Below are 25957 nucleotides of genomic sequence, written 5' to 3'. Positions count from 1 at the left end.
TCCAGTTGTGTATGGGTATCCCCCTGGGCTTCCACCATGCCCACTTCCTAGTGTGTGGTTAACTCCAGTTACAGTCCTGGTTCCTATGCTATATGTTCAGGTATTCTCCCTGTCTATAGTTTTCTCCTCCTGGAGGATGAGCAGGCATCTCTGGAGCAGGATCTGGAAGCTCAGGAGCCAGTCCTAGGAAAGGGAAAGCAGCAGGACCTGCATGTATCAGGATCTGGAGGCTCAGCAGGTAGTTCTGGAGCAGGATCTGGAGGCTCGGGAGCCAGTCCTACAGAAGGATCTGGAGGCTGAGCAGGTATCTCTGGAGAAGGATTTGAAAGCTTAGGAGCCAGTCCTAGAAACGGAAAGCAGCAGAACCGGCATGTATCAAGATCTGCAGGCTGAGCAGGTAGTTCTGGAGCAGGATCTGGAGACTCAGGAGCCAATTCTAGAGAAGGCTGAGCAGCATATCCAGGATCTTCAGAGTCGTACACCAGTATGTCCTGTAGGTTCCTGAGTTGTCAGTGGAAAAATAAAGAAGCGAAAGTAAAATCTTTGAGATTTATACTTCCATCCTGTAACTCTACCTCTGTATATTTAGCTACAAACACTCCAAGTCATGCATTTTTGCTGGTGTTGGCATAACCCAATATTCCCATTTTTCTGCTTATCCTCAATAAGCTCCTCTATTTTTTTTATTGTGATAGACAACTTTTTGATTGGGAAATTTGAGGTAGTTGACAGGAATAGCTCCACACAGACCCCAACTTAAACAACCCTTTTTACTACCAATCACCCTCTGCTACCTTCATGGTATCCTTCATGGAACTTATACTGCCAAACACTGCCTTCCAGTCTCTACATTGTCATCTATACGTCATACAAATCTCATTCCTATTTCCTATAATCCATTGTGCATTAATTAACCCTATACTGTGTACTCACAATTCAGGTGGTGGGCTTGGGGCGCGGGCCTGTTCAACTACTTTCCGATCCTCTTCAATACAAAAGTTTGTTACAGAGGAGAAGCATCCTCCAATCAATGCCAGAATTGCCAATATTATCAAGGCATATGCAAGCAGCGCATTGGGGCTGGTTTCTGGTTGCCACATCTGGATCGCATCAGAAATCTGATAAAAGACATAGAAGTTAATTGTTGCATGTTTATAAAGTGGTAACATATTACACAGGACTGCACAGCAGAGAGACACTATGATAACAAACCATTTACAGTGGCTCAGATATAAAGCTAAAAGGTTGGGTTTGCTAGAGTTTAAAATCTTAAGGGGAATCAAATGCACTTACCTTCTGAATGATAAATGGGGCAAATACCCCTCCTGCTAACTGCGCTATAATAGACTGCAAGGCTATTGCTGTGCCACGGGAATTTGGCATTACTACCGACTGGCAAGAGAGAAAAGAAGGGTTTATCAGGGAAGAGGTCACTGCCATTATTATTATTTGATATCATATCTTGCGCTTATTGGTGTCCAACATGGGGTTATGTTATCAATAAAAAAGCATATAAACCCGATGATTAGGAACCCAAACACTAGTTCATATGATTCTGTCTGTGGGTATGAAAGGAAAAAGTTCTTCAAGAGATATATTTACCAGTATCATGTCAGTAGCTACAGCCTGGTTTATATTCAGTAGAACGCCACCTACAAAGACGGACCCCTGTAGGAGAGAGTATAGGGTGGTGAGATAAAAAATAAAATGAACCCACATCTAAATGGAATAATCATTTAATACAATTATTGGCACCAATGTTGATGTTATCTCTAAGATTGGCTCTTAAATCACTTTTGTTAACTTATCCTTGAGCGTTAGTAATATTTTAAACCATTCATGTAGAACTGGGGCCATAAAAATAATCTATTTCTAATCTAGGTTAATTAGCTTCATGCTATCACCTTCTCTCAATCTCAACATCCCTCGATGTTGGGAGTAAAAACATTATTGTGTCTTAAATCCAATGGATATAACTCACATAGGCAAGGGTAAAGCTGCTTTGTACAGTGAAAATGAAGATGCAAATGAAACATCCAGAGGCCATAAGTCCTAAACCGGATACCAGTCGATCAGCGGATGGATACATCTTGAACCACCGAGTGATGATTCACCATTCCTATTTGTATCCCCACGGATGTCAGCCGCGTATTTAATCAAACCATAGAACATACTAGAAGGAGGACAAATAGACAAGAATGTTTATTATGATTGTTCAAACTGTATAATGTACCTCTAATAATAACTTCTCAGATCCTGAACTGAAACAATTTAATATACATCCTAAACAATACAGTGCCACTTGCTAAAGGCTATCTGCTAAACCATAGCAAGGCTTGTTCATAATGGGACTGGTAAACACACATTTAGGGGCAGATTTATCAAGGGTCGAAGTGAAATTTGACTAGGGAATAGTTAAAAATTCGAATTTGATTATAGAAATGTATCATGTACTGGCCCTTTAATACTTTGAATTCGACTATTTGCCACCTTAAACCTGCTGAATTGCTGTTTTAACCTATGGGAAGGTCCTGGGTAAATTTGGAGTTATTTGCAGCCTTCCTGAAAATGGAGTTGCTTTTTGGAGAAAAAACGTGAATCGAATTAGATTCGATTCAAACGATTCGATTTGAATTCAAATTGAGTTTGCGGGTCGAATTTTTGAGTTCTTGGGAGTTTATGGGAGTTTAATAAAACTCCCATGAACTCTAATTCGACCCTTGATAAACCTGCCCCTAAATATGCACAAGTTCTGGAGACTCACAAGTCGCTGTAAGTAACAATCTGGCAACAGACAGACGAACTGCTTGTCACGGCCCTGGTTCGGTTCAGGAAATCAGGAACAACGGCAAACATGGCTTCATTAACGAAATTCACGGACCATGAAGCCAAGGTGAGAAAACAAAGCTCCGTCTGAAAGTGGAGGAGAGGGATTAGTAATATATATTACATCTTCTGCAATTTTCCATTTGATTGTTATTTATCATAAATAATACTCACGTTTTAGATAGCATCCTCAGATTTTTTGAAGAAGGAGGAGGTCAACTTCCAAATATATTGGAAACTGAGGATCTGCATCTGAGGGTCATCACTGTGGTCCTCGGTATAGTATCTAGGTGGTTCCTTCTTCACACAGATTTAGCAGCACTAGCACGCTAATCCAGCAACTGCAACTAGCTGTGTCCAAAGAAAACAGCAGTTAAGTAGCCAGCCATGTATCTACTTTTCATGTACAAGTATCAATCAACTAAACTGCATAATAAAAGGCTAATATCTCACAACAACCACTGTTTTATTTGTCTCTTAATGTTTAGCCTATATTCAATTGTATCTTCCCGTCACCCCAATATAATTAATGGTACCCGGTTGAATTTTCCTTACCTGCAGTGCAAAACGCCAGTTTGAGCCTAAGTAGCTTGGCACAATTGCTCCCACAACGATCCCTAAGGCACTGTAACAGAACCAAGGAGATTCAGGGTTAATATAACAGAATCCACACACAAACCAACAGGAATGTAGCAGGAATCCAGGTACAACTTGCAGCTTACCCCATTATATAGCTGAAATTGTTAAACTTGAATAAAGTCCCTCGTCGCTTTTCAGGTGGGAACAGGTCATCAATCAGGGTCAGGGAAATGCCTGCAAAAAAACTTTCTATTGCGGCCACAGCACACCGTATAAAAGGGATGGTCCAACCCCACTAAAGGATAAGAGGGTACAAATTTTTATAAGTTAGGATTCATGAAGAATTAATACTACTGAGTACAGGTTATACGCTGAGTGAAATCTCATTGACCATCCGATACATCGACTCTTACCTCCTGGGGAATTACGGAACAGCTCGCGACAAACAGAGTCCAATACGTTACTCCCAGACACATGAGGGTCCACTGGCTGATCTGATCGATAGATGTCCAAAGAATGGATTGACCAAGGCAAAAACAATAGCAAAACCTGAAGGAAGAGGGAGAATATTGTGAGCTTCAGACATGGACCAAGCCCACAACTGGCTAAAAGAGACAGATAGAAAGAGGGAATGATAAGTATATCCATAAGAGAGAAAGTCCAAGGAATGTGACCTTACCTGTTTCTACTCTCGCAACTTTGTCAATGGAGAGTTCATATTCTGCTTCAATCAACGGCATAACACCTGTAAGAGGAACAAAAGTACCATATGGACACGTTAGTACAGGTAGTGAAGTGGTTCTGTTACCTTCAGAAAATGTATTTCTTCCTTCCAGCCCCTGTCTTACCTTCAGCTAGATATGTGTCCACGTAATGGACGAATTTGATCAGGAGAAGGATGGCCAGCGTAGCCTTCGCACAGAGGAGTGTACACGGTGCCCTTCTCTCTTTTTCCCCTTTCTCTATGTCGACCGGGACAGGATCACATGCCTGTTTTGATCTAATGCAAAGTTTTCTGAAGAAGTTGATATTTCTACAATTAAAATCACAAGAGAAATGACAATTTAATTGTTTAATTTTGCATTTGGTGAGTCTCAACAGATAAATCAGAATACAATGTAGATGCGCTCTCACAAAATGATTTTGTATGAACGTGATGTCAGAGAGCAGCCACATTATACCAACAGATGCACCTTCTTGAAATACTACCCACAAGTTAAAGATTCTTACCCTTTGTTGGCAAATGAGTGAAACGCCATTCTAATAAAAAAGATGTTATTAAAAAATAAATAATTTCAGAAAATTCACTGCTGGTGTTTAGTCCACTAGTGAAAATCCTGAAATGACCAGTTGTCTTGTTGGCACTGACTTAAGTAGGTCACTGACATTATGACATCACCAACTGAAATGACATCACAATGTAACGCTACCATAGCAACCAGTTGCTGAGTTGGCACTTTGCCAATAATAATTCTAACACATAAAGCACAAGTCTAGTTATAATGCATAAATACTTTATATGAGAAGTTGAATAGTCTTACCCTTTGTTGGCAAATGAGCGAAAAGCCATTCTGATATAAAAGATGTTATTAAGAAAAAAATAATTTCAGAAAATTCACTGCTGGTGTTTCGTCCAGCAGTAAAAATCCTGAAATGACCAGTAGTCTTGTTGGCACTGACTAAAGTAGGTCACTGACATTATGACATCACCGACTCATATGACATCATATGATGCAATGTTGCCATAGCAACTATTTGCTGCCTTGGCACTTTGCCAATAATAATACATAAAACACAGGCTTAGTTATAGTGCATAAATACTCTATGTGGTATATTTATGAAATACCCCTCTCTCTATTCATTTCTATGGGATTTTTTAAAAGCTTATTCATTAAAGGGTGAACTTTTACTTTCACCCTTTGTTTAATACGCCTTTAAAAAACCCATAGAAATGAATGGAGAGTGGCAGAATTTCACTCTAGCAGACTGTGGCGAACTTTAACTTCACTCTTTGATAAATATACCCCTATATATGAGAAGTTGAATATTCTTACCCTTTGTTGGAAAACGAGTGAAACACCATTCTGATATAAAAGATGTTATTAAGAAAACAATAATTTCAGAAAATTCACTGCTGGTGTTTCGTCCAGCAGTAAAAATCCTGAAATGACCAGTAGTCTTGTTGGCACTGACTAAAGTAGGTCACTGACATTATGACATCACCAACTGAAATGACATCACAATGTAATGCTGCCATAGCAACCAATTGCTGCCTTGGCACTTTGCCAATAATAATTATAACACATAAAGCACAAGCCTAGTTATAATGCATAAATACTCTATATGAGAAGAAGTTAAAGATTCTTACCCTTTGTTGGAAAACGAGTGAAACACCATTCTGATATAAAAGATGTTATTAAGAAAAAAATTATTTCAGAAAATTCACTGCTGGTGTTTCGTCCAGTAGTGAAAATCCTGAAATGACCAGTAGTCTTGTTGGCACTGACTTAAAGTAGGTCACTGACATTATGACATCACCAACTGAAATGACATCACATGAATGCTGCCATAGCAACCAATTGCTGCCTTGGCACTTTGCCAATAATAATTATAACACATAAAGCACAAGCCTAGTTATAATGCATAAATACTCTACATGAGAAGAAGTTGAATATTCTTACCCTTTGCTGGAAAATGAGCGAAACGCCATTCTAATATAAAAGATGTTATTAAGAAAAAAATAATTTCAGAAAATTCACTGCTGGTGTTTAGTCCAGTAGTGAAAATCTATTTATGGCCATATAATGGTCACATGACATATACAACTTCTTCTACACAAAGGTATCTCCCGCAACTATCCAAGTCTAAAGTTTAAAAATGACACTCGTTTTTCAGAAAAATGTAAAATGAAATTGGGATATGGTTAAAAAATCTGATAGCAGTTTTGTCAATTCTGTTTTGTATGTTTATATTTTTTTTTTATTTCGGCTACGAGTTAAGGTGATGATTCTTGATACACAATGCTGTGTTTGGTCATTCTCATCAGATACACTAGCACTTCCCCAAATTATTCCTAATAAACCTGAAAGAGGACAAATGGGGCAAACGTTGATAAATATATAAATATATGTATTCAGAGTTAGCAATTAACATGCTTGGATAATATAGGGCACATTTACTAAGGGTCGAATTTCGAAGTTAAAAAACTTCGAAATTCGACCATCGAATTTGATACTTCCATAGTCAAAGTATTTTTTCGATCGAAAACAGGCGTTTTCGAGCAAAGTAAAAATCTAAGGATTCGAAGGATCGCAGAAAAAAAATCTTCGACTAAAAACGTAGCCAAATACTCAGAGAGGTTCTAGCAGGTCCCCATAGGCTAAACAGAAATTCGGCAGGTTTAAGGTGGTGAAGTGTCAACGTTTTTTTAAAGAGAAATTACTTTGATTTTCGAATGGTTGAATTTGTGAAGTATTTTCAATTCGTATCTAATTTTGGCCTATTCGATGGTCGAAGTACCCAAAAATTACTTCGAAATTTGAAGTTTTTGAATTCGAAAATTCACTTCGACCTTTAGTAAATGGGCCCCTGTGTGTCGTATGTAGTTTTGTACATGACAAACTGTGACCCGCACCCAAGGTTGGACTATAGGACTATTTACATTTGATAAATAACTTTAAAAGCTTTAAAGAAATTACAGTTTCAGTAAATATAAAAAAGTGACAGAATATACACACAAGACCCGTATTTTTTGGGGGAACATAATCTTTTATCAGGGAACCCATTTGTGTTTCTAGCCATTGCATCGCTGCTCTAAATACAACTTTACTCTATTACAGGAGGGTAGAGCCACTTTGCAGTTGGTCTCCATTCTAACCCTAACTGCATTGTCTCTTACTCTATTTGTTGTATGAGACATATACAGAGCCTACGGCATCCCTAAATATGAACATCACATAGTAAAGGAAGAAACAAGACCATGAACTGAACAAAAAACATTTTATTGAAACTCCTGGTCACAATGTAGTTTATGGAGACTGCAATATGAGTGGCCCCGTTATAAAGCAGCACAAGGTGTTTGCTTTTTTATACGGATTCTGACATGATTTTAGGGTGTGATTTTTATTTCTAAATGACACAGTTTACACTGCAAATAATTCACTCTACAATATAAAATGTCATTCCTGAACCAGCAAGTGTATTTAGTTGTAATATTGGTGTGTAGGTGCATCTCAGGTCATTTTGCCTGGTCATGTGCTTTCAGAAAGAGACAGCACTTTAAGATGGAACTGCTTTCTGGCCGGCTGTTGTTTCTCCTACTCAATGTAACTGAATGTGTCTCAGTGGGACCTGGATTTTACTATTGAGTGTTGTTCTTATATCTACCAGGCAGCTGTTATCTTGTGTTAGGGAGCTGCTATCTGGTTACCTTCCCATTGTTCTGTTGTTAGGCAGCTGGGGGGAGGGCGGTGATATCACTCTAACTTGCAGTACAGCAGTAAAGAGTGGCTGAAGTTTATCGGAGCACAAGTCACATGACTGGGGGCAGCTGGGAAACTGACAATATGTCTAGCCCCATGTCAGATTTCAAAAATAAATATAAAAAAATCTGTATGGATTTCAGTGCAGAATTCCGCTGGAGAAGAACTATTAACTGATATGTTTTGAATTTTTTTTTTTCCCATGACAGAATCTCTTTAAACTCTCTGTTGGCATTGTGTCCCCCTGCTAAGACTCACCACTAGTGATGGGAGAACCATTTTGCTTTACAGAAAATACGTGAAAAATCAATAGGCCTTTTTTGGCACAACATTTTCCAAACCACATGCCCATCACTATTTACCAGCACTGCTGCTCCTTTGCATGATCAACAAGCAGGAGCATGGGCACTAGAAGTCAGGACTAGATCAGCTTATAAAGTACATACTTTTTAGTGATACTGTCAGGGAGGTGAAGTGGCTGAACATGGGGTCTTTAAACCCACTGCTCAACTCTACCTGGTGTATAGACTTGTATGGGGCAGGGCTGTTTAAGCGATTGAGGTTGCAACAATTCTGGAGGGGTTCCTGTGCCACAGACCCTATGTTTGCAAAATGGGTTTAGTTTTCCTTTAATAGCTCTTCAGCTTGAAATGAGCCACATGCAGCTTGGCAACAGGGGTAATAGATGTGCCCTAATAAATGCCGCTATGGATATTGACTCCTAGGGGCATATTTATCAAGGGTCGAATTTCAAATTTGAAAAACGTTGAAAATCGAATTCAAAAATACCAACCGAAATGAAGTCGAATTTTTTTTTGCCGGATAGGTGTCTTCGAACGTATAGGTCCGTATTCGGCCGATCAGTTCTTCCCCAAAAAAACTTTGATTTTTCACCAATTGACTCCATATAGGTTCTAGGAGGTCCCCCATAGGCTAAAAGAACAATTCAGCAAGTTTTAGATGGCGAATGGTCGAAGTCGAATTTTTAAAGAGACAGTACATGATAAATTTTCAATATTCTGATTTTTTTCAAAGTTGAATAGAATTGATACTATTCCCTAGTCGAAGTATACAAAAAATAGCTTGAAATTAGAATTTTTTGAATTCAAAAATTCACTTCGACCTTTGATAAATCTGCCTCCTAGAGTGTATGTACTGCATGCAAGTAGCTGGTTAGTGCTTGTAACCTAATTTACACTAAAAGGGTGAATGCCAATCCATTAGAAGGCTCAGCTGGCTATGAAAGTCAGAGGCAAATTTACTGGCCACCCTGTCATCACTCCGACATAAAAAATGCCTGAAATGGTTCCCATAACCAGTACATATGGCTGTTTTTTAACCTAAAATGGTCATAAAAATTAATTAGATGCAATGTATACAAAATAACAATGAATACAAATCAATTTCATCAGTCACAAGAGTATCCCTTTCACACTGTCACCATAGTCTATTCTTATTTATCCTTGAAATCAGTTTGCAGTGTCCCATTATGAAGAGTCCATGCAGTGCAACAGGCTCAGCTGGGATTTGCTATGTTTGCTTTCTTACTAATGTTCCATAAGTCAGTATCATGGGAGGGGTAGAAATACATTTATAGGAGCACGGACTAACAACTCCAGCTTGGTAAGACCCTATACATCACCTGCCCGTTCTAAACCCTCCCAAAAGGATTTAAAGGGGAAAGTAAAGTCTAAAATAGAATAAGGCTAGAAATGCTGTATTTTTTATACTAAACATAAACATAATCTCACTGCACCACAAGCCTAATCAAACAAATGATTTATGTTTTCAAAGTTGGACACAGCGGGTCGCCATCTTGTAACTTTGTTATACATCTTTGCAAGACCAAGACTGTGCACATGCTCAGTGTGGTCTGGGCTGCTTAGATATCGTCATAAATTATCAAAAACAGCACAAGTCAAATAATATCTGCCAGAAGCCAATACAGCAAGACTGATTAATAATCAGAATATACAGACTGGCACTGGTCCTGTGTTGGTCATGTAATCTAATGTGGATTTTATAGTTTTTGTATTGTTTAATACAATCTTTCTCCAACTCTCCAGAACCAGTGGCTGCAGCAAAATAATCCTCCAAATAGAATCCCAGTTTATCTGTTTAAATCTGGCTCCATGATCTTTGTCCCTGCAGCTGGAGTTGGAAACAGTAAAGGAAAACAATACCCCCAAAGTGAATACTCGAGCAAAAGATAGTTTATATCAAATTAAGTGGCATGTTAAAGAATTTTGTCATACCGATAAATATATTTAAGTAAATATTGCCCTTTTACATCTCTTGCCTTGAACAACCATTTCGTGATGGTCTGTGTACTGCCTCAGAGATCAGCTGACCAGAAATACTGCAGCTCTAACTGTAACAGGAAGAGATCAGCTGACCAGAAATACTGCAGCTCTAACTGTAACAGGAAGAGATCACCTGACCAGAAATACTGCAGCTCTAACTGTAACAGGAAGAGATCACCTGACCAGAAATACTTCAACTCTAACTGTAACAGGAAGAGATCACCTGACCAGAAATACTGCAGCTCTAACTATAACAGGAAGAAGTGTGGGAGCAAAAGACAGAACTCTGTCTGCTCATGTAACCTAACATATATGGTTTGTTTGGTAAGTTTGTGTGCACAGTGAATAATACGATCCCAGGGGGCGGCCCTTATTTTTTAAAATGGCAATTTTCTATTGATGATTATCCAGTGGCACATACTACTAGAAAAGTATATTATTATGAAAATGGTGTATTTACACGAAGCAGGGTTTTTACATATGAAGCTGTTTTAATCAATATATTTTATAGATAGACCTACATTGTTTGAGGGGTATAGTTTTCCTTTAAAGAGGATTTAAAGGCAAAAATAAAATCCAATACAAATCTCTACACAGTCGCCGACTGCTCTACAGGGAAACAAACAAAGCTGCTTGAGTTTGAGGAAGGTGGGTGGCTCCCCCTGCTGTTTGATATTAAGATATTATCCTGCAGAGCAGTTAGGGTCTGACAATTCCTATCCACAGCAGCAAATGAAAGGAAAATTTCACTGCATAAAGTCTTTCTTATAAAAACAGTACACATTTTTAAATTAAGTATAATTGGAGATAGGTTTTTTTCCATTAAAGAAAGTAAAAAAATGGGATTTCATTTTTTTTTTACATTCCTTTTATGAACCCAAACCTGACATCAAATAGGAACAGGCTATCCAGTGTTACGTCATTCGAGAGGGTGGGTAATTTCAGTGGAATTAAGAGCTGAGTGGGTCTTTGTTAGAAGTTTGGCACCTGGCACTGGCAGTATATTGGCCTGAAGCTTTCTGACCCATGGGCCCTTGGGGTATCAGGACCACCCATGGCAGAAGCTGCTGTGGGATGTGCACTCAATACAACCTTCCTTCATATTACCATCAGCTGCTATTTACAGTACATTTTGGCATCAGCCTGTACAAAGCATTCCTTACTAAGATATTTAAATACACCGGGGAAGGGGGTGTCAATTTGTTAGGCACCCTTAATGAGTAACACTGCCAACCCCTAGCCCCAGTCAGTATAATGTCTATACAATACAAACAATGAGAATGACACGGTTCTTTGTGTTCCTTGCCTGGGTTGAAACTAGGCAGTATTCTCTAGTTTCTCAACAACACAAGCTCTGAGCCCGAGCCCATGCAAGAAACACTGGTACATGCAGCAGCTTCATGATTTTGTTGATCCCATCATCCTCAATTGTAGATCACCTAATACATTCTCATTAATGTAGCACCTGGCAGTCTGGTTAAATGCAATAAATAATATACATGAACACCCTGTATGTGATTGGAATGAATGGAAGGCACATACACCCAAAGTCTCTTACCACTTAAAATTCCCAACAAAATTTTCATCTATATATCTGTGTATACTGTATATGGATAGCTGAGTGATAATCCGGCTACAAAATGCTTCATTTTTGGGATCTTCTGTGCAATCAATTGCCAAATTATTGTTTGCCGTCACTGAATGATGAGGAAAAGAGCCGTGATTCCCTTATTTTTCCTCCAGAGGCAACATATTTGATGACATGGAGATTGGCAGCATGTCTGTTTCCCATAATGCACTAGGGGTTATTTCCACAGCACGCAGGTTTTACATTGATGGACCATCATTCATTGTGTTCTTGTACCTTGAATGCTGATTTCATTCTAAAATTTTCTGGATGAGAGTTGGTCAGGGTGTAGAAACTTGACAGTCTCTTAAACCAGGAACAGACTTGGAGTAGTGCCCCAAGTGCTATATCCATATGATTAGGCATATACAGTACCAATTAAAGTCTAAGTTCAGTCACAGGGGTGCAAAAAAACGTGCCCCCTTATTTTCCCAGCAATAACGTGTAGGTAGCAAATTGTAGTTCCAGTGTGACGTCCCTGGTGACTATAAAAGTAGCGCTGTAGAAGAAGGGAATGATGCCAATTGCAGTTCTTATGGATTAAGTTCCTCCATTGTGTGGAAGCTGAAAGGTCCTGGTATTGACAAACACTGGTCACAGGCTGGAAAGAGTGGGATCTTGTCTTCTGAGGGTCTCCTTGTCGCCTTATGGCATCTCAGTAATCCCAGCTACATCGGATTTTGTCTGAAAGGGACAATATAAACACTATCACAGCTTGATGGTTTCAAACATGGCAAATAAAAATCTTAAAAGTTACTCTGCAGGCAGTTAATCAGACAGGTGTTCAGCAATGGAGAAACGCCCACTTCTTGCCACGGACTTGAACTTTGGCCAAAATTAAGTGGACACCTGCCTGTCCAACATCTCATTGCAAAACAGAGAGGTATTAATATGAAGCTAATAATATGAAGTTAGTCCTCTGCTGCTTAAACAGCCTTTACCCTTGACTGTTTCCATCCACAAGATGTTGGACATGGTTGGTGGGACTGCTTCAATTCAAGGGGTCATTCACCTTTGAGTTAACTTTTAGTATGATACAGAATGGCCAATTCTAAGCAGCTTTTCAATTGGTCTTCATTATTTATAGTTTTTAAACCATTTGCCTTCTTCTTAAAGACTCTTTCTACTTTTCAAAAGGGGGTCACTGACCCATCTTAAAAACAAATGCTCTGTAAGGCAACAAATGTATTGTTATTGCTACTTTTTATTACTTGTCTTTCTATTCAGGCCTCTCCTATTCATATTCCAGTCTCTTATTCAAATAAACTGCTATAATTGCAAACTGGAGGGCTCCTGAATAAAAAGCTAAAGAACTCAAAAACTACAAATAATAAAAAATGAAAACCAATTTCATATAGTTTCAGAATATCCATCTCTACATCATACTAAAAGTTAACCTAAAGGTGGACAACCCCTTTCATACACAAGAAGATGGGCAGTGATGTTGGCCGGGGCTGTATTTATGCATAGGCATCCGAGGGCCTGCACCTAGTGTGGCATCTTTAAGCGGGTTGCCTGTACACTAGATTAAATCTTTTAAAAAACTCTTCCAGCCACTGCCATAATCTTGCCTTGTAAATCCAGCAGCAGAGCTGGGGGACTGAAATTATCTACCAGCTCAGGCCCTTGAGACTATTGTTATTTATAGGGGCAATTGTTTGCTTTGTTCATCCTTCCCCAGTCACATATCTAACACAAAGATTTGAAAATGCAGTTGGGAGAGGACCACCCAGGTAGGCTTCCTTAGGCCCCTCTATTATGGTGTGACCCTGGATCTGGGGACAAATGATAAGATTAGACTGATTTTACTTGCCACATAAGTGACAAAGTCAGGCAAATATCTGATTATTTTGGAGTTATTGGTGTCACAATGAAGCCCAGTTCTGTGCCCCTCTAAGTACTTACCTTCATGGCCCTGTAGATCCAGTACTGGTACTGGTCCACCTTGGCATATACCCCGGGTTTGTTTGGCATTGCACATCCTATGCCCCAGCTCACTATGCCACACAGACGCCACCTGGAAGAGCGCGATAAATTGTCCTCACACACAAACGGACCCCCACTGTCCCCCTGTAGGAGGCACAAAGTCATAACAGATTTAACTATGCAAATATTATTTATGTTTGTACATAAAGCACATCCAACCTCCCTCCATTTTTTTTTGGTCCTACCCTTTTCTTTGTCCCCCTTGTTAAAGTTAATTACCTGACAGGCGTCGATCCCACCTTCTGCGTATCCCGCACAGAACATCTTCCCTGTAATCTGATTCATGTAGTATTCAGGCTGGTTGCACACGGAGCTGCTGATTATGGGAACTGATGCCTCCTGCAGTATCTCTGATTGTTGGCCTATGGACAAGAGCCAGGGATTTTATTGGTTTTATTATTTTCATTTATTATATTGACCAATCAAAAGTCCCACTGGTTAGATTACTTCTCCCATTAGTCAGACATGACTGAGAAGCATGGAAACCATTTGGAGTGTATATAGTGAATAAAGTAACCCCTCTTGTAAATATAAGGATATTATAAGTTACCGAGGAGTTTCATGACCATATAAAAACACGAGGCCGAAGGTCCAGGTCATGGAACTCCGGAACTTACTTCTAATTTCCTCATATTTTCCAACAAGGGGTACTTTATTCTTTATACATTATAATACACAAGATTTAGTGAGTCATGTGACAAAAATGACATCACTACTCACCGTTTATAACTGATGACATCACTAGTCACCGTTTATAAGGATATAATTTACAGGATATTTGTGGCTTCTGTGTATTATAAAGGTATCCTGACAAGTGTACCAAGCAGTGAAGCCAGGGACGATATAACTACAATTACAGCCTGAAACCCTACCCAGAGCATTGCTAGCTAATGCATATTACTAATAAAACTCCTTAGTTTTGGGATAGAATTCAGCAGATTGAGATTAAAGTGCAATAGACAGGGTACACTATTCCACTTGATACTCACCATAATACTGCAAATTGCCCCACCCTGTCACTGTGCAGATCTTTCCATCAATAATCTGTTGTCCCAGAGCAGGAAGACACACAGGCTGAATGTATTCTGCAATGATGAAAACACAATAGTGGTTAGGAACATCATGACTAGTTGCTTGAAACCCTAGTACAGGGATCCACTGGGGGCCAGAGCGTGGTCCCTCAAACTTTTGGGGGGCCAGACTATAGTTTGAAAAAAAAATATGAATGAATTTCCAAGCACACTGCACGTATCTTATTTGTAGTGCAAAAAACCTAAAAGAACAATACAATATACAACTACTTCAACACAACTCGGCTCCTACTTCAGCGCAACTTGGCTCCTACTTCGGTGCAACTCAGCTCCTATTTTGGCTCAATCCGTCTCCTACTTCGGCAGTTCAAGGGGGGCCCGGCTAGTCCAGGAAACCCAGCACGGCCAGTCCCCCCTTAACATATAGAAGCCATTGGGGCCAGGACAATTGTCCCCCCCCAGTGCCCCCTGATGGCGGTCCTGTGTACCTAACTACTAATCTGTCTCTCTCTGAGAGCGGGGATTTGGTTGATGGTTCCCCTGTAACCCAAGCTAAGACCACAACATGTCTGGAGGAGTACATAGAGCGGTGAGTGGCACACTTCTACTAAGCTGCTGCTGGCTTCAGGCGGCAGCAATCGGCCGGTTACCAAGGGCGGCAAAAGGCCGCCTCTTGTATCTGTAAGAGCCAAATTTCTGTTTTTTAACCCAGAAAATGTGGCTTCGCTAGTGCAATGGTGCTCAATGCACTAGCGATGCTGCCCCACTTTGACCCGCTCCAATGCTAATTTTTAAGAGTAGAGTGGGAGAGAGGGCGGCATCAGAATCGCAACTGCCTGCAGTGTAAAGGCTGATATTATAGGCAGGTTTGCCCTTAGAAATCACTGGGCCCTGTACAACAACATTTTCGGGTCCCCACCCATCCTGGCCTCCAAGCCCCACCCCAGATCCCACCCACTCCACATCACAGTTAAAAGACCACACAAACATCAGGGCTAAAAAAGGTAACCACCCCCACACACACGTTATAAAGTTATTGGGGACCAAGGCCCCGGTATAAGTTAAAAAAAAAAAACCATTGGCGCCAGAGCCCCCCACAAAAGTTTTTTTTTTAAAAAAATCATCGGTGCCAGGGCTCCCCTTACAAGTGAAAAAAAATTGGGGCCCCAAAGAATATTTTTAAAAAAAACACTGGCACCAGGGCCCCCCTACAAGTTAAAAAAAAAATTGGGGCCCCAAATGTTTGTGACTTTGGGTCTTTTCGCTGCATCAGGACTTCAATTTAGTCTGTTTTCGTGACTTTGGGTCTTTTTGCCGCTTTCGGGACTTCCCAATTTTGGCTGTTCGGGACTCCGGAAGGAGGCGGCATGGCTTTGGCGTTGTCAAGGGGGACCCGGCTCTTTTGAAAAGTTCAGCACTGCCGGGCCCGGTACACTTGTAACCCCTGATGGTGGCCCTGATTATAGGCACTCAAGTGGTCAGGCATAGAGACATCCTTGGAGTGTGGAACTGAAAGGGGAGTGTTCGCTATGGCTTTGAGAACTACCTCTGGTAGTTGTGAACTTGAAACATTTACTGATTTATAATCTTATAAAATCTGAATTAGCACCGGCAGAGAGGGATTGTAAAGCTACTCCATCAACAAAGAGTTCCGTTTTTAAAGACCCCCCCAGTTATTTAAAATATCAAGTTCTATGTAGGCAATCAGTACGATGAACTCAAGAACGAAATCACAGCACCATCCAAATTGTGTATAATCTTAAAAAGCCTTTATTGGGTTTCTGTCTTGGATCTCGAAGGAACAACTTTTTGTGGCCTGCGTGGCCTTTTTTCAAGTACACAATCAGTACGATTAACCCTTCCACCAACAGTACAGCTAGGGCCCTCTTAGGGTTGCCACCTTTTCTGGGAAAAAATACCGGCCTTCCTATATATTCGGCCAGGTGGCAACCCTAGGCCCTCTTGAGAATGGTCCATGTAACACATGCTCTGCTGAGAGTTGCAGACAGTTGCTACTGCCCTAAAGCCAGCCTGGGTAAAACCAGTACCTGCATAAAGTACCAACAAGTAGCCTAAAACCTACTACATAAGCTTACTCTGAGCCTTTCTTTTGTTTCATTTTTATTTTTAGTGGTTTCTGAGATATTTACAGTTTTACACTACTAATTCCAGGCTTTTTGCTCAACAGATAAGTTTCATAGTATGAGAGTCAGCGACCCAAGGGTTATCTGACAATGCTGGTGGAACATAGCTAGTTAGTGTCATTGACATTCAGATCCTGTAAAAGAGCCAGGTATTATCAGAGATCACTAAAAACAGAACAGTATTGTACATATGCTCACAAGAGCATTCTCTTATTTGTTTTAAGGGTTTACAGCCCTTTTTATTCCATTTTAATTACCAGTCCCAAGACAAGTACAATACAAAGAAAATGAAAGGTACCTGTGAGTGTCATGGGATGGGCTAAATGCACCAGGGCAATGTCGTTGCTGTTCTCCTCACTGTCTGGGTTGAGGAACGGTAAGTACCCAGAATGGTATATGATGCCTTTAACTCCCTGCAGCTTTCCTCTTAGTGAGAGCTGGGATACTGCCCCTGCAAATACACGCCACTGGCTCACTACTCGATTCCTCCTGCAGAGAGATAAGTATACTTTCAGGGATTGAGCAGAGGTGGAAATTGATGAGCTGCCTACAATAAACTGTTTACTACTGTTTATCATATGTAAAAATATATATTCATATAAATATTAGAGACAAACAGGAATTTCAGCTCCTTCCCAGAGATAAGAAAAAGAGTTAATATGAATTATCACACTCTTACGCACAGATTCATTTCTGGGATTGAGCCACTATTTTTGATGATCCCAACACCAGTTTAGGTGATCCTCAATTTGAGGGTCTTTTCTCTTTTTTCACCCTATCTGGTCCTCAATTCTAGCGGGTTAAACACCGCAGGGTCCTAACCCCACTATTTTTCCTCATTGGGTGTTGGGACTACCATTCCTAAGCCTCTTTTTTTGCTCCTATAGTGACTATAACTGTGAAACATGCTATCACTACCTAAACCTTATCTAAACTTGAACCTGAGCTGGGACCCTGGACCTGTATCCACCTCCAGTGAGGTGAGGTCCCACAAAAAGACCCTGAGCACATCGAGCTCTACCCTTTTATACTGAAACATACTGCCATCGACTGGGCATTTTCAGGCTAGTATTAAATTACACTTAACCCTAGGGGAGGTAAATAACTACCTAAATGAACAAAGGAGCACTCAAGGCATCTAAAATAACCCATAACTGCTAGAGTGAAAGGCACTACATTCTCAGTGTCTCTGCAAAAGTTTGCAGTCAATCAACAGGGAGATTTTACTAATGACCATTTTAAAAGCAAACACTAGTGGTTGCTATGGGTTACTAGCTTGTAAATTCTCCCTGAGGATACTCAATATAGCATGGCTTTACAAGGAATTATTCTTTACTTACTCTGGAAAGCAGTGTGCAGCAGTCAGCACCCACTCACTGGAAATCAAGGATCCTCCACACAGATGGGCACCATCATATCTCAGGCTGACCTGCCATGGCCACCGACCAAGGGTGGCATCTTGGCCTCCTACGATTCTGTCAATGGCCAATTTCCTGCGACCACAGTCTGCAGATCCATAAACAACAGGAGCAGTGTGTGATTTCAAACTTACTAGACACACTCTAGTATACCTCTAAACACATAGGGGCAAATTCACTAAGATTCGTAGTTGCGCCAGGCGCAACTTTGCTGCACTTCGCCAGGCGTAGTTTCGCCAGCGCCCCGCAAATTCACTAAAATCCGCTCAGGGGTAGAGTAAGGTTGTGAAGTTGCGCTAGCGTTGATTCGCTAAGCGAAGTTATGCTAGCGATGGTTAATTTGCATACGCGCCAAATTCAAATTTCAATGGAGGAATACGTAGAATCACTACAAATGCCTGGGAAACCTTCAAAACATCAAATAAAATGTTTATTTTGCCCTACACATGTGCCCACTGTATAGTTAAGTTGCCATGAGTTAGGAAATGTAGGGGGGAAGGAGGGGAGCCCCAATACATTTTTCAATCTTTTTCAGCCTATCACCCATAATATAGAAAAAACGCCAGCGTTTTTTTGGGACTTAGAACAAATTTGAACTTTTTTTGAAGCAATCCCTATCTACTCTATTGTGCTTCGCCTGGTCTGAGGTGGCGAAGGAAGTCTAGCGTAAAAGGTAGCGTTCAGTACACTGCGCGCGTTAGTGAATTTGCGTAGTTACGTCCGTAGCTAAAATTCGCCAGGCGTAAGGGTGCAAAGTAACACTAGCGAATTTACACCAGCGTTCGTTAGTAAATTTGCGAAGTAATGAAAATGCCCAATGCTAGCGTTAGGCGCTTCGGCGCTTAGTGAATTTGCCCCATAGAAGCTTCAAGAGACAGCCCATCAGAATCTAATGAAAAGCTGAGAATCAGTGAAAGTGCTTAACTTGCAAAGAGGTTAGGTTGACTGGTCTTCATACTGTCCTATTATTAATTGGCTGAAGTTCTATATATTAATTCTAGGGATTGTACCAAGACTTTATCTCCAAGAAGAGGTGATCCTCTTTTTTAAAAGATTTATTAGCTCACCCCTACAATAAAATTTATTTTTGACATTAATTCTCAAACCTTACCTCCTAAAATCAGGGGACCATGCCCCAAGTCCCCCCCCCCCCCGAGAACAGACCTAATTTGACCCAAAGTCTGATAATGTTCTAGTTCCAGTAGTGCAATTTGGGACTGTCCTGTCTAAGGATGGGAACTGGGACAGTATCATTTCACGGATTTCTATTTTAACTGCACCCCATTTTGCTGCCTTGCTTCAAAGCATGTTCAAGTAAGACAAATGCTTAAAGGAGAATTAAACGCTAAAAATGAATATGGCTAAAAATGCCCTTATTGCACCAGCCTAAAGTTTGAGCTTGTCAATAGCAGCAATGATCCAGGACTTCAAACTTGTCACAGGGGGTCACCATCTTGGAAAGTGTCTGTGACACTCACATGCTCAGTGGGCTCTGATTGGCTGTTGAGAAGCTAAGCTTAGGGCTCGTCACTAATTATCCAGCAGAAAATGAGCTTCCCTGGCTGTAATATAAGCTGATGCTACAGGTTTGCTGATTATTCAATTCTGATGCTAATTGCACTGGTTTCTGTGCTGCCACGTAGTAATTATCTGTATTAATTACTAATCAGCCTTATATTGTGACATTTCTATTCTATGTGTACTGTATATTGTGAGTGGGTCCCTAAGCTCAGTAAGTGACAGCAGCACAGAGCATGTGCAGTGAATCAGCAGAAAAGAAGATGGGGAGCTACTGGGGCATCTTTGGAGACACAGATCTTTACTGCTAAAGGGCTGTGGTTGCCTTGGGCTGGTACAGAAGCACAAAACATCATGTACAACATTTCTACCTACTTCTTTAGTTAAGCTGTAGTTCTCCTTTAAGCTTAAAGGGATACTGTCATGGGAAAAACATTTTTTTTTTCAAAATGAATCAGTTAATAGTGCTGCTCCAGCAGAAATCTGCACTGAAATCCATTTCTCAAAAGAGCAAACTGATTTTTTTATATTCAATTTTGAATTCTGACATGGGGCTAGACATTTTGTCAATTTTCCAGCTGCCCCTGGTCATGTGACTTGTGCCTGCACTTTAGGAGAGAAATGCTTTCTGGCAGGCTGCTGTTTTTCCTTCTCAATGTAACTGAATGTGTCTCAGTGGGACATGGATTTTTACTATTGAGTGCTGTCCTTAGATCTACCAGGCAGCTGTTATCTTGTGTTAGGGAGCTGCTATCTGGTTACCTTCTCATTGTTCTTTTGTTTGGCTGCTGGGGGGGGGAAAGGGAGGGGGGGTGATATCACTCCAACTTGCAGTACAGCAGTAAAGAGTGATTGAAGTTTAACAGAGCACAAGTCACATGACTTGGGGCAGCTGGGAAATTGACAATATGTCTAACCCCATGTCAGATTTCAAAATTGAATATAAAAAAATCTGTTTGCTCTTTTGAGAAATGGATTTCAGTGCAGAATTCTGCTGGAGCAGCACTATTAACTGATTCATTTTGAAAAAAAATGTTTTTCCCATGACAGTATCCCTTTAACGTTTTCAACCAACAAAAATGGAAGAGCTCATTGCTCACATAATCCAATTTGCTGTTTATTCACTGTATATTCACTGCCAACATTCTCACTGATAATGGGGAATGATCAGCAGACGTTTCTCTGTTGAATAAAATCAGCAGAGGTTTCCATTGTTTGATCAGTTATCAGGGGAGTTCCCCCCAGATGGATCAGATAAGCATAGGCTTCCATGTTGGATCAGATCCCCTGTTGAATTAGGCACTTTTCCCCCAAATTATTCCATCCCCCATTAACGTGTATTACTGATATTTTTCCCTAGCCTCACTTTTACCTACTGGATGTGTAAAGTGTGAAATCTCTGGTTACCTTGACACTGCACAGAGAGAAACTGGCCACTTGGGCATTCACTAAGAAAGGAGACAAGAAATCAGAGTAGAGAAAAAGCACCAGTTAGTAATGCTTGATCTGGAGGCACAAAGACACCCCCCAAACTGGGGACCCTAAATTTAATGTGATTGTCAACCTGTGTTTGCAGCAGTACTAAAACTCCTATAAGGACTTTGCCAAGAGTTTAGGTTCTATATTAATAGTGCTACAGACTGGTCAGCTCTTGGCTATTTGGGGATCATGTGATATGTATAATTTAAAGGCTAGATCTCACAGGGATCTGGCAGTTGTATGAGTGTAGCAAACAATTTACTTAATTTCCCCCTGGGTCTCTCCTGATAATAGTTGCCCAGTGCTGGCTGGAGGGGTCGGCGCCTCTCCCAACAATATCTGCAACAAAGATTTGCCAAACACCACAGGCTAGTGTAGCGGGGATCTCCCCAGCATGTTTATTTCATCAAGTGATGTAACGTTTTGGGGGCGTGCCCCTTCATCAGATGAAGGGGCACGCCCCCGAAACGTTACATCACTTGACAAAATAAACGTGCAGGGGAGATCCCCGCTACACTAGCCTGTGGTGTTTGGCAAATCTTTGTTGCAGTTGTATGAGTGTGACTGTGCACAATTAGAGGGTTAAGATACATCTATCAATCATATGTCTGGGTCCACATATTGCTGCCATCATAGGGACACTTACCAGACTGTTAGGATGTCTAGAAGCCTCTTGGCAACGTTGATCTGAGACTCCCGCACACAATAATATCCTGATGTTCCATTGGTCCCTGCTGTTTCAACTCGGAGCTCCTGATAAGACACTGACCTGAGAGCCAAAAAACACAGAGTCAATAGCCTCTAAAGAGCCAAGCACAGTATCATGTAGCACCTTAGCTTCTTCTTTGATGTTTCATACCCGTTAATGATAATATGTTGATTGGAGGAGATCTGAGAGTTACTGTTTTATTATTAAAGAGGAAAAAATAAATCATTTTTAAAAGTTTGGATTATTTGGATGAAATGGAGTCAATGGGAGACGGCCGCTCCATAATTCAGAGCTTTCTGTATAATGGGTTTCCAGATAACGTATCCTGTACAACCTTTCATCATTTCAGTAGGGCAGTCCCTCAGACTCAATGCAGAAACAATCAAGTCTATCTTTACTATTTCTCTCTCAGCATCTGTTTCTCTTCATTCTCTCTTCATGCAGCAGTTGGGTGTCAGATATTCACTGACAGTTAGATCCAATATATCTTATAGGGGGGCTCCTTTTGCCTAGAAGATGTATTAGAGCTCACTCTATTAAATCACCAGACATCATGTCTCTCTACATGCAGAATTTTTGCAAAAGGCAGTTATTTTGTTAGATTAGGTTTGTACTGGAATCAGTTATTTGAGTGAGCTCTAATACATCTGCTAGGAAAGGAGCCCTCCTATAAGATATATTGGCTCTGTCAGTGAATATCTGACACCCAACTGCTGCATGAAGACAGAATGAAGAGAAACAGATGCTGAGAGAGGGATAGTGAAGATAAACTTGATAATTTTAGAAATGATGCAGAATATTCAATTGATTGTATTTACAAATTGTCTTATTTCAGTATGCTGAAGCATATATTACATTTTCATTTTCCCCTTTAAGTACCAATTCATATAATTGCCTTCTAGAAAGACTTTCCATTTCCAAGTAAAATTCTACTTTTTCAACAATTCTAACCTAGAAAGATGTGCTCCAGAAACCCAACCAGCCTAATCAGAACCCCCTTCACTCTATACGGCCTTCAACTCAGTTTCTGATAAAAGGTATATAGATAGGAACGCAGAAACTGAGCCCCATGATTCTCCCCTGAAACCAACCAATGGGTCGGGTCTATAGGTATTAGACATTCTGGTTCTCTCTCAGTCCAGCCATATCCCAATCAACCTAAGCAGTAAGGAGAACATTTCACCCAGAGATGGCTTTTCTGTCTACCACTCCTACAGAATACACACAGATGCTTTTCTTTATGGCATATTCCACAAATATATGATTTAAATGAATTATAAGCGCAGATGAAAGTAAGAATCTAAAAGCATTAGAAGCAGCTATGTGTTCCATCCAAGAGAAATTAATTCAGACTTTTGGCAGACCTTGGTTTCTTGCTCTTACCATGAATGATTACACCCTGGAAATGATGAAAATATGAATGTGGCATTAGCTGGTGCTCACCATCCAAGGGACAGACCTAACATCCCCCTTGCAAACAGTGATACAGAGGGGGTCTTAGCTGTATACAATCTGTTTGGGTCCGTCTATGTTAAAGGAGAACTAATTTAACTAAAGAAGTAGGGTAGAAATGTTGTACATGTTTTGTGCTTCTGTACCAGCCCAAGGCAACCACAGCCCTTTAGCAGTAAAGATCTGTGTCTCCAAAGATGCCCCAGTAGCTCCCCATCTTCTTTTCTGCTGATTCACTGCACATGCTCTGTGCTGCTGTCACTTACTGAGCTTAGGGACCCACTCACAATATACAGTACACATAGGGGCAAATTCACTAAGATGCGAAGTTGCGCCAGGCGCAACTTCGCCGCACTTCGCCACACTTCGCCACACTTCGCCAGGCGTAGTTTCGCCAGGGCTCCGCAAATTCACTAAAATCCGAAGTTGCGCACAGGGGTAGCATAAGGTTGCGAAGTTGCGCTAGCGTTGATTCGCTATATAAAGCGAAGTTGCGCTAGCGAAGGCTAATTTGCATACGACGCAAAATTCAAATTTCAATGGAGGAACACGTATCTGCACTACAAATGCCTAGAAAACCTTCAAATCAGCAAATAAAAAATGTATTTTGCCCTACACATGTGCCCACTGTCTAGGTAAGTTGCCATGAGTCAGGAAATGTAGGGGGGAGGAAGGGGAGCCCCAAAAAATTTTCGATCTTTTTCAGCCTATCACCCATCATGTAGAAAACACGCCAGCGTTTTTTGGGACTTAGAAAAAAAATTGACTTTTTTTTAAACAATCCCTATCTACTCTATTGCGCTTCGCCAGGTCTGAGGTGGCGAAGGAAGTCTAGCGTAAAAGGTAGCGTTCAGTACACTGCGCAAGTTAGTGAATTTGCGTAGTTTCGTCGCTAGCGAAGATTCGCCTGGCGTAAGGTTGCGAAGTAACACTAGCGAAACTACGCCAGCGTTCGTTAGTGAATTTGCGCAGTAGCGAAAATGCCAAACGCTAGCGAATTAACGCTAGCGTTCGGCGCTTCGCGCCTTAGTGAATTTGCCCCATAGAATAGAAATGTCACAATATAAGGCTGATTAGTAATTAATACACATAATTACTACATGGCAGCACAGAAACCAGTGCAATTAGCATCAGAATTTAATAATCAGCAAACCTGTAGCATCAGCTTATATTACAGCCAGGGAAGCTCATTTTCTGCTGGATAATTAGTGACGAGCCCTAAGCTTAGCTTCTCAACAGCCAATCAGAGCCCACTGAGCATGAGTGTCACAGACACTTTCCAAGATGGTGACCCCCTGTGAAAGGTTAAAAATCCTGGATCATTGCTGCTGTTATATTTTTAGCTAAATTCATTTTTAGGGTTTAGTTCTCCTTTAAGGTTTGCAGATAAAAAATCATTGACACGTCCAGAAAGTTCAGTCAGAAGGGTCACATTGATCAGTTTGCAATCCAGCAACTTTCATTTATTGGAAGTATCCCTCATTGCCCTAGTGATTTTGTTGCCTTTAAAGGGGTGGCCCACCTTTAAAGGGATACTGTCATGGGAAAAAACATTTTTTTCAAAACGAATCAGTTAATAGTGCTGTTCCAGCAGAATTCTGCGCTGAAATCCATTTCTCAAAAGAGCAAACAGATTTTTTTATATTTAATTTTAAAATCTGACATGGGGCTAGACATATTGTCAATTTCCCAGCTGCCCCAAGTCATGTGACTTGTGCCTGCACTTCAGGAGAGAAATGCTTTCTGGCAGGCTGCTGTTTTTCCTTCTCAATGTAACTGAATGTGTCTCAGTGGGACATGGGTTTTTACTATTGAGTGTTGTTCTTAGATCTACCAGGCAGCTGTTATCTTGTGTTAGGGAGCTGCTATCTGGTTACCTTCCCATTGTTCTTTTGTTTGGCTGCTGGGGGGGGGAAAGGGAGGGGGTGATATCACTGCAACTTGCAGTACAGCAGTAAAGAGTGACTGAAGTTTATCAGAGCACAAGTCACATGACCAGGGGCAGCTGGGAAATTGACAATATGTCTAGCCCCATGTCAGATTTCAAAATTGAATATAAAAAAATCTGTTTGCTCTTTTGAGAAATGGATTTCAGTGCAGAATTCTGCTGGAGCAGCACTATTAACTGATTCATTTTGAAAAAAATTTTTTTCCCATGACAGTATCCCTTTAAGTTAAAGGGATCCTGTCATGGGAAAACATGTTTTTTTCAAAATGCATCAGTTAATAGAATGTTCAGCAGACTTCTGCACTGAATCTGTTTTTCAAAAGAGCAAACTGTTTTTTTATATTTAATTTTGAAATCTGACATGGGGCTAGACATGTTGTTAGTTTCCCAGGTGCCCCCAGTCGTGTGACTTGTGCTCTGATAAACTTCAGTCACTCTTTACTGCTGTAGTGCAAG

At 40.6% G+C, this 25957-nt stretch overlaps 2 protein-coding genes across 3 annotated transcripts in view; both read right to left on the bottom strand.

The window, feature by feature from the left end:
- Positions 1 to 3263: 3263 nt before the first annotated feature.
- On the bottom strand, positions 3264 to 3898 carry LOC121395680 (protein spinster homolog 2-like). The gene is made up of 3 exons (XM_041569814.1): positions 3819 to 3898; positions 3549 to 3700; positions 3264 to 3451 (listed from the first exon to the last, which is right to left on the bottom strand). Exons 1-3 carry the CDS (start codon positions 3879 to 3881, stop codon positions 3322 to 3324), a joined length of 345 nt encoding a protein of 114 aa, XP_041425748.1. The 5' UTR covers positions 3882 to 3898; the 3' UTR covers positions 3264 to 3321.
- Positions 3899 to 12444: 8546 nt separating this feature from the next.
- Positions 12445 to 25957, bottom strand: part of LOC108705714 (serine protease hepsin-like) — a 57196-nt gene continuing 43683 nt past the window's right edge. For both annotated transcript variants that reach the window (XM_041569811.1, XM_041569812.1), the window contains 8 exons: positions 22039 to 22161; positions 21321 to 21361; positions 18318 to 18483; positions 17276 to 17466; positions 14792 to 14887; positions 14022 to 14164; positions 13722 to 13886; positions 12445 to 12500 (listed from right to left, as the gene is read on the bottom strand). In XM_041569811.1, coding sequence (XP_041425745.1) covers positions 12462 to 12500; positions 13722 to 13886; positions 14022 to 14164; positions 14792 to 14887; positions 17276 to 17466; positions 18318 to 18483; positions 21321 to 21361; positions 22039 to 22161 — 964 coding nt within the window. In that variant the 3' untranslated portion in view covers positions 12445 to 12461. The remainder of the gene's footprint in view (positions 12501 to 13721; positions 13887 to 14021; positions 14165 to 14791; positions 14888 to 17275; positions 17467 to 18317; positions 18484 to 21320; positions 21362 to 22038; positions 22162 to 25957) is intronic.

This window comes from Xenopus laevis, chromosome 7L (genome assembly GCF_017654675.1).
Source record: "Xenopus laevis strain J_2021 chromosome 7L, Xenopus_laevis_v10.1, whole genome shotgun sequence".
In the NCBI taxonomy this organism is placed as follows: Eukaryota; Metazoa; Chordata; class Amphibia; order Anura; family Pipidae; genus Xenopus; species Xenopus laevis.
This window is presented reverse-complemented; position numbering and strand designations above follow the sequence as displayed.